General features: G+C 39.8%; 1 protein-coding gene across 1 annotated transcript in view; it reads right to left on the reverse strand.

Moving 5' to 3' along the window:
* The window catches only part of LOC115804693 (uncharacterized), a 31,604-nt gene extending 24,171 nt beyond the window's left edge, over positions 1–7,433 (reverse strand). Inside the window, exon 1 of the mRNA XM_030765203.1 lies at positions 6,256–7,433. Coding sequence (XP_030621063.1) covers positions 6,256–7,433 — 1,178 coding nt within the window. The remainder of the gene's footprint in view (positions 1–6,255) is intronic.
* Between the last annotated feature and the right edge of the window lie 2,321 nt (positions 7,434–9,754).

Below are 9,754 nucleotides of genomic sequence, written 5' to 3' on the forward strand. Positions count from 1 at the left end.
AACCATTGGACCCATCACTGACCATACACCTCCACCCACATAAACACACATAGATTAAGAATGCCTAATTAATTAATGGATAAAATGTATATCAAAGTGAAGAACTAGGATTTCACTTTAAATCATGGACTTAAATCAAGGACTTTAAATCGCTGTCTAATAGCATATTCTCTATACAGAGGCATTGGCAGGCTGGATAACCAGGGAAAAGAGCCAGCAGATACTAATATACCTTGTATCGTAAAATACCCTGTGACGGTCCTGATATTTAGAAAAAAAAAAAAAAAAAAAACGACCAGAAGAACTATACAGCAATGGGCCTGATGCTGCTATGGTGGGGGTTGTGAGAATGGTGGCAACAGACAACTTCTTCCCGAAAGTGAGAGGAACTTTTCATGTTTTCAGATTTTATCAAGTTTACCTGCACACATGGAAATCCTGTGGAACGGCATTCCATTTTAGTGCACAACAGGAGACCTATCACACCTATATCAGTCTCCTGACTCACATGGTCACTCCCCCACACCGTGATAAAACAGATTTATTCACAAATGGATCTGTTGAGTTGCGCTGAGCAAAGAAATGTGGTTGATATCTCATTACTGTAACTGAGGGGCTAATCTTGTTGAACTTAAGCAATTTAACTATACAGTTAGTTTAAGAACAGCTAAGAGGTGTTCTTAGGCGCAACGCTACGCTATTGCATTGAAAATAAAGTAATGAAAAGACTGATGTTTGTCCTTTATGTGGTTTATGTGGTAAATTTGGGAGTTTGTAGTTTTAGAGAGTAGCCCAAAAGTAACGAGTAGTGTAATTACTTTTCAAAAGGAGTAACGAGTAAAGTATTCCCACTAAGTTTAAAGAAATAATTAGTCATTTATAACTAATTACTTTTTTGAGTAACTACCCCACTGATCATTGCAAATTAATGTCTTTTATCAACCTCTATTATAAAATGACATAAATGACAAGACATTTCTTTAAATCTCTAAAGGACCAAGAGATTCACAGACAACACTGGGCTGGGAAATGGAAGATAATTAATAAAGCTGACTACACAGCCCACACATTTGAACACACATACACACATACAAGATTAAGAATATCTAATTAAGTTAACTGACTACATGCATCAGAAGCAGTAACGTAAGTAGTAATTCTTTCTATTCCGCATCTCTTTATCCCAGCATTCTCAACTCCTATTTACATTCTACCTGGCCTTTTTGAAGGAAATGAATAGAAATGAACAGGGACCCAGTTCTTCAGAGCATTGCTGAGTACCCCTGTACTCTGTATGATCCAAATACGATTTAATTGTGACTTTTCATTCACTCCCCGTGGATGACACTCTTTGAAAAAAAAATGGCTTGTGACAATAGCAAGGGACAGCTTCACTATTACGAAGCACACCGAGGTGTGAAGCACCCATTTCATTGATTCTGATTTGGTTGACTGGACCAAGTGAAGACAGTTAAAAAATGGCGCAATACCCACCATTTTCAAGTAAAACGGGTGGACCAAGTCACAACCTGGCATTTGGGAAAGGAGAGAGAGTCCCCCCTCCCCATCAGAGGAGAATGCAGCTATAGACATATTGTTAACAGATGTGTAACACTGCTTATTTAATGTTTTCTCTATGATAGTGAATTGAAAAAAAAATAGCACCATGATTAGTATGTCCATATATTATTTCCTTTGTTACAGTAAGGAAAAAATATTTGTGTAGTCAGCATACTTTGCCTTGATTTGGTCCATATCATCACTTTTTTTTCTACTGACATTTTCCTCTTACAACCATAGCATTTCTGCCGTCTTATTGAACCATCAAAAACAAAATTGGCCATTATAGTGGACAAGGGCTTCCTCGAAAGTATGCATTTGGGGCCTTCCAGCAGTGGACATTTATGTTGGTGGATGAACTAGAAGGGGAGATATTATACTATGAATCTTATGTAAATTTAGTACATTTTATGCTCACTCTTTGTGCAACTCAGGACAGGGGGAACAGCAGGAATTTGAAACTGAGCATAATGTGCTGTCTGTTACAGGAGTGCCGAGACATGGTTACTCAAAGTGGTCCCAGCAACACAAGAACAAGAACAATGGAACGGTGGGACTGGTTTTGAGCCACATTTGAACAATCTGCAAAAATAAAGGGAGTGTCAAATATAGAAATGATGAAACAGTATTGATTGCCACTATATTAACATACAGAACATACTGAACAAATATACCTGCATAATTTCACGTTGAATATGTACTCTTCACAAATGAAAGTCTATGAGTCCCTGTTCTCTCTGCAGGAAATATTACTTGAAGCATTCAACCTTAAATTTACCAAATACTACTTTTGAGGCATTGCTGATCCTCAGAAACATGAAAAAGAGAACCAAACAAGCATAAAACTTGCTACATTATTTTCATCCTACTCTCAAGATGGGTAGCTTCTCCGACTCCTTGCTGACCTAAAACACACAAAGTTCTATCACACAAATCGCTCCAGTCACATAATCTTTGTTTGAAAATAAAACAAAAAGAAAAGAGTCAACCATATTATATGACCTGTTTAATAGCAAAGTAATAACTAATTGCTGAGTTAGAAGTTAGAAGATTATGTACCTTACTTTGTTTTCACATAGCAAGTGAAGTATTAACATACAAACTAGCTAGCAACTACTAATACTGATCACAGACCTTGTGCTAGCCCTGTTATTGAATGCTTACCCTCATAGCTATTGATATAACAGGATCCACACATCTTGAACCCTTTCCCTTTCTTGTTTGAAGAAGCAACTGTTTTCATTTATTATCACTGTGTTGTTTTGTAAATTGCCCTCTGGGCTGGCACCTACTGCATGCCTGGCTGGCCTAGAAGGGGTCTCCTCTCTTTGTGGTCCTTCTCAAGATTTCTCCTATTTTTCCCTAACGTCTGGGTTTTTTGAGGAGTTTTTTCTTGTCCGCTATGAGGATCAAGTCAGGGGGTGCCACCCTGCTCTGTTCTGTTGTAATCCTGTGGGCATGTAAAGCCCTCTGAGACTGTAAACAGTGATATTGGGCTCTAAATAAACTTGAACTTGAAACTTGAAACTTGTGTAAAAAATGATCTTACAAATTTCGTGTCGTAGCTTGGTTTCTTTATTGCCAAAGACTAGTTGTTAGTTAAGGAATCTGTGAGAGTTTGTGCTGCTTAACTCAATAGGTTCATTAAAGATGAATTAGCACCTCAGTCATGTCATCTTGGTTTCGTACATTTTCACTTGCAAACGGCAACAACACCCACTCGCTTTCCTTTGATAACTAGCCACATGTTGTCATCTGTAAACAATCAGCACCACATCATTTCAGGGAACTGATTGCACTTACACAACAGCATGAAGAGGAGCATTAGCCCTCGTGTGAGGCCCTCATCATGTGAAGACCCTGTTAGACCCCTGGATCTAACTGCACAAGTCCTTATTTGTGTAAAGACCAGCAATCTACCTGCATGAGTCCTAGTTCATGTAAAGACCATCTCCTTATGCAATAACACTGCATTTGAATATCATGCTCTTACTGTCCCTACCCCTGTCAAAATGCATATTGCTGTCATTTAGCGCCCAACAGGTCTGTTAAAAAACTTATTTAAGGAACTGGAAATGCTGCTGTCATCCATTTCAGAAGATGGCCGTCCGCTCAGTTTGCTCAGAGATCTGAACATCCATATGAATAAACCACAAACCACTAATGTTCTCTCCCTCCTGACCTCATCTGATCTGAAACAGCTCCACACCCCATCTATGCACATAGTTGGAAACCAGCCAGATCTCATCCATACACACAGTTGTATGTCTTATCACTCCTTCATCAAATTTACTGTCTCTACCTGCCCTGCAGCCTCCCTGCCTCCTAGTCCTTTCGTTGCAACCTACACTCCTTCTCTGCCGCCTGCTATTCCTCCTCAGGTTCCTCCACAATTCCCCCACCTCAACAGTTTTCCTCATTCAACATGTACGCTGTAACAAACACACTCTATTCCACGCTCACCTCCTGCCTCAACCGCTTATGTCCACTTACATCTATTTTATCATCTTTATTCTACTCATCTTGCAGCTGCCAAAACTTCATATTATCAGAACAAAATCACCAGCTCTACAGAAACATGTACATTCTTTTCCTCTTTCAGCACACACCTCAACCGTCCTGTAGCTCATCCACCCACCCGCCTTGCTGCTGATGACTTTACAACCTTCTTTGAAGAGAAGCTGGCTACCATCAGCGACCAATCTGCTCACCACAAATCACAGTCCCATTTAGCTTCCATATGCAGCATTACACTCTCACCGACTCAGACTTCTCTGACCTTCTTACTGACACACCCACAGCCTTTCCCGTAGACCCCATTCTCTCTCAGCTTCTACTAGCCATCTCTCCCACACTTAGACCTAGCCCTGCACTCACCACAGTAATAGTTTGAATTTTAACGGAAAACTAATCTCCAAGGTGATCTAGTCTTCATTGGGATTCATCTTTATCAGTTTGTGACAGTAAAGAACAAACTGTAGGCCTACTGTTGTCCAATGCCATTCTATTTTCGCACCATACCATACTAAATAGTGAACTAAATAGTGTACTAAATAGTAAACTGGCATTGCTATTTTTTATTTGTATAATGCTTGATGGGTTTGACTGACATCTATATTAGCCTATTAACAAGTTTGATTTTGACTAGCAGTGGTGTAAACCTTCAACAGGAGATAGCAGCTGGTTTTCCACCCAACACATTTGCGTATTTTAAGGGCATACATGAAAATTCGGCTAAGGAAATGTCTGTGCGCGTTTCCATTAGCTGTGTTATGTGGATTGAAGATGTTGACCGTAAGTGAAAGTCGTGTCCGCTTTTGCTTTTGAAAAGAAATTTCACGCCACTGCTACGAGGCCCCAGAACCTGACGTTATGAAAGGTTAAACATACGGGAGATTCGAAAATGTTAAAACGGCACGACCGCGGGAGAGAAGGCTACAACACGGTAGAAACCCGGAAAAAACGGGAGGGTTGACAGGTCTGAATGACATATGTTATTCAATATCCAATCTTCACGTTCAGTCTGCAAAAGATGAGAACTGTAATTGTAAGTGAGCTGTCGCGGACATGCTGGGTACTCGGCACTGCTGCTGGATTATGAATATATTGCATTGCTCTGGCGATGGTAGTCGTTAACTCCAGTCCAGCGTTGACACTTGCAAGCGCTGTTTATCCGTATGCTTGTTAACATTGTTGCCAATTGTGCCAGTCACATACTGTCCACGGTTGACTCTGGTAGCCTAGTCCCTCTGTTCCATTTTCAAAATAGTAATGAACACTAAGGTAGGAGTGAATAAATTAAACACATTAAATACACCCAATATTGTACTTGTCCTAACTTGTCCTTTGTTTGTTTTCAGGTTTGTGGATGTTATGTTTAATGAGCTGTGGGGGCTGTGCAGCAGAAATCAAAGCAGCAAAAATTTTAAGTGTTCTGTCAGACTCTTCAGCTGATGTGAATGGCAGAGACCTGGAAGGGGTTTTTGTCAGGATCTTGAGCCGTGGAAAGTCCAAGAACCTGTTTGTTTGGACAAATCATGACAATGTATATAAGGTTAATAAACAGTTTTATGGAAAAGTTCTGAACTCTTTTTTTCCCCCTAGGCCAGTAAAAATCCACAAGGGACCAGTAAAACTCTGATCTACTGGCCCAGGGGGCCAGTGGGGGAAAAACGTTACATCAGACAGTGCAAGGGGGGAGGAAGAGAGGGTCAGGGAGAGAGACAGAGAGAGACAAACAGGGGGACATATTATCCCCCCCCCCCCAACACAGCAGAAATAGAACTGGACGTCATAAGCATTATAGTTGATGATCTGTGGAAAATACTCATATTTGAACTAATATCATGCAGGGAAATCTGTCCTAATGAAAAGCAAACAAAGAATATGCAATACTTTACAAAACATGTAAATTTTGTGGTGTATGGAAAAACAAATGAATATGAACCATTTAGATGTAAAGGAAAAGTATTTCTCTACCCCTCTTATTTACAAAACCTGATTTTATTTGAAAAAGTGCAACCATGAAAAACATTAATCACAATAATATTGGTAATTATCCAGACATGAAAATACAGAGTATGAACATATTTTATTTAAAACAGACTCATTTATTTTTCTACAACAAAATGTAATCATTGTTTTTTAAAATTATATTCATAATGTCAACATGAAAAAGAAAAGGACTTGCATAACAGAAAATGAGTTTTCTGTGATGAATGCTTCAGGAGACCTGACCCTTGCAGTGCCTTATCTACATTTGGAACAAGTTCCCTCTCAAAATCCCACAATCTTGTGTCCACAAACAGTTTGTCTTTGGTTAGGCCCCCTTGTAGAGGTATTCGAACATGTACAATCCGACAGACATCAAATGGGACCTTGAAAACCGCACCATAATGTTTGAGTGTGGTGTGTACTGATGTCTGGACAACACTCCTTGGGTTTATGATTATTTTAGTTGGATTCACAATTTGTTTCCTGTCAGGCTCTCTGTAGATGTGTTCGAGGATATTGAGACCTGGTATGTCCTTCCACTCTGGGCGACTGAATTTTCCACTGTCTTCAAATTGATTTTTGGGAAAGATGTGGTTCTCAATGAGAAAGACGCCTGCTTTCGGTTGCTCTTCTTGCAGTTTCTCCATCAGCAATGGAAGACTGGTGTGTTTGTAAGGCATAATAATCTCATCAATGTCATTCAGGAGAACATACTTGGACTGGTACATGTTTCTGTAAATACATTCATTAAGAGTGACCAACTGACCATAGTAATGGAGGTCCCCCTTGTGCTCCTTGAAGTTCCATCCCGGAGAAGGGTTTAGGAACTGGTTAATGGGCCACTGCACAACCTCAAGAATACCCTCTCTTCTGTAATGCTGCAGTAGCTTCTCCAAATCTGGACCACAACTAGTGTTGTAGATGACCACTCGCTGCACCCCTAGGAGCTTGTACATCTCCATGGTTTGGGCAAATTGCAGAGCATTGTTATAGTCCCCAAAGAGGCTGGAGATGCAGACAGTGAAGTTGTAAGGGAATGAATCTCTTTTCTGCCCGTTCTTGACAGGAAGAAGTTTTTTACTGTGGGTATCTGAAATGTTTGAGGTGACTGAGATTGTGACATGTGTAGCATCATGGATGTACTTGTCTCGACACAACACATCTGAAGCCACAAATGGGAAGCCAAAATGATCACTGTGAGTGTCAACATCTGCTTTGCCGGCCTGGCAGTTGTTGTGAGCATTACAGTAAATGCAGTAAAGTGGGTTCAGACTGTCCCTCTTAATGATGCTAATTATTCGAATAGTCTCTGTCTCTCTGTGATCAAAGAAAGCAGAAACCATGAAATGTGGGGTGTCTTGTATGGGAGTAATGGACATGCGGTTCTCATAAATGTTGCTCTGTGTTAAATACTTCACTGAGAATACTATATTTAACCTGAATAGAAGCTGGAAACAGGTAATCAATATGGAAGCAGCTAACAGGTGAATGAGACACTGCTTTGCCTTCATGTTGCCCATCTCAAATCAATTCCTGACTGTGGAACCTGTGGAGAGAAGAAACAAATGCAACAGACACATTGTCATCATACAACTCTGAAAGGGTTTCGTTTTTGCAGCATACCTTTCGCTATAGATACAAACTTGGTTACATCTCCACCGTATCATCTTATAATCAAGTAAACTGTTTATTTAGAATTAATAGAACATGCAGTTAATAATTAAAGAGATCTTAAGATCTGTGTGTGTGTGTGTGTGTGTGTGTGTGTGTGTGTGTGTGTGTGTGTGTGTATTGTGCAGGGCTGGCCCGACGCATAAGCGCCTGCTTAGAGCCTCCACCAGAGGGCCCCCAAGAGCTTTTGAAATGTCCCACAAGAGCTCTTGAATTTCTTTTTTTTATTATGTCAGTGGTAGTCATACAAAAATGAAACATTATGTTAAGGGGCTGGCTAGCTAATACTACTGGTTTAATCGATTCCCGCTGCCTCTGTCAGAGCCGGTGTACGTTCATGTTCATGTGCATGCGCGCTGTTACAGACGTTAACTGTATTTTGATACAAGCACAGTCAGACTAACATTAGGTTACAGTCCTCTCCTCTGCGTCGATGGAAACAGCAGCAAAAAAAGTAATGTCGCAAAAAGGACATATCCTTCTGGAGCAGAGAAAAAGAAGAGGAAGAAAACCGAGGATGAGGAAAAATGGAGTGGACTTGCATTAATTAGTATCAATAACAAAATTGGCCGTCAGATCTCATACAGTGATATAATGACTGACTTTGCCTCCAGAGAAGCCAGGAAACACAGATTCCAGAATGCTGAGATAGTTTCTAAGAGGAAGAAATAAGAAGAGTAAATATGTGAATTAAAGTACTTTATTTTGGATTTTTTTTTCTGAACGTTTTGCACATCTGTACATAGTTTTCAAAAATACTTGTTCAGCTTTATATTTTAGTCCTGAAACTTTATTGCTATATTGTTACATTTTCCCCTGTTCGTTTTATCTCACTATTTAAGTGTTTATTTAATTTATTTAATATTGTCTTTTTTTTTTTTTTACATTTATTTTTATATAAGAAGGAACATTTACTGAGAGAGGTACTGTTTATCGTTGTTTGATTTTAATTGCAGTTGATTGTTGATCATTTCAGCTGAATAACTCAGTAGGCTAGGGTCCAAAATGTTGCGTAAGAACTTAACAAAAGTGAACTTTACCAAGTGAAGCAAACCATGTTGCTCTTAGTGTTTGAGAACTGTCTTCCTGTCATCACTCAGATGACAGCTGCAGTGCCAAACTAGCTCCAATGAACAAAAAGAGCGAATGACTTGACATTGACATTGATTTTACTGAACAAGATTCAAAAATCCGAGTCAGTAAAAAGATTTGAACTTCCCAACACGTACACGCACACCAGAGACTTATACATTTCAGTTATGTCTAGGGATGGGACGCTCGGCACTGACGTTTCGACGCTGTGCCGAGTTTTCGAAGCGCAGACGTTTCGAAACGCTGCTCCGAAGTTTGGTTCAAAACGCCCATGTCACATGATAAAGGCTAAGTGAAGGTTCAGTGCGCTTCACCCCCGTTTTCATCCCCTGTTTGGACAGGTGGTGTACCTGCCGCTATTACGTTTGATTGACAGTGTCAGGACCATTTACCGTATTGATCTTCATTTTCCATAAGTATAATTAGCTACAGTCACTCAAACGTGGCGGCTGCTGAGGTGGAAACAGAGGAAGCCCATACCTCCCCTTTATATTTATCATTAATTTCCACCTGTTCCCGTTAATCCGCCTTAATTAACAATACAACTAATGACTCGCTGAATAATCAACAACGATCTTGTAAACAGAGTAAATGATTATCAATGTCATTTTGGGACAGAGTTACCGTTTTTTTGCAAACTATATTATTGTGATTTGCACTCAACGCCGATGCGTTACACAGGTAAAGCATCCTGTTATTTCTAACCTAAAAGTTTAGGCTACTCTCAGAAGTTGAGATCGATTTCAATAACTTCCGTTGTTTAAATCTGAGTTTCGTAACACAAGAAAGCTACAATGTAAAATACATTGAGGTATTAGTATTCCAATACGTATCCAGATAATTGCCATCCTTGTTAAACAATTTCACGCTGTAGTTTTCGCTTCAGACAATCCAAGGCGTTTCGCTAGCATTTACACACCAGAACTTGGAAAGCAGA

This window comes from Chanos chanos, chromosome 1, assembly GCF_902362185.1.
Source record: "Chanos chanos chromosome 1, fChaCha1.1, whole genome shotgun sequence".
NCBI classification, from domain to species: domain Eukaryota; kingdom Metazoa; phylum Chordata; class Actinopteri; order Gonorynchiformes; family Chanidae; genus Chanos; species Chanos chanos.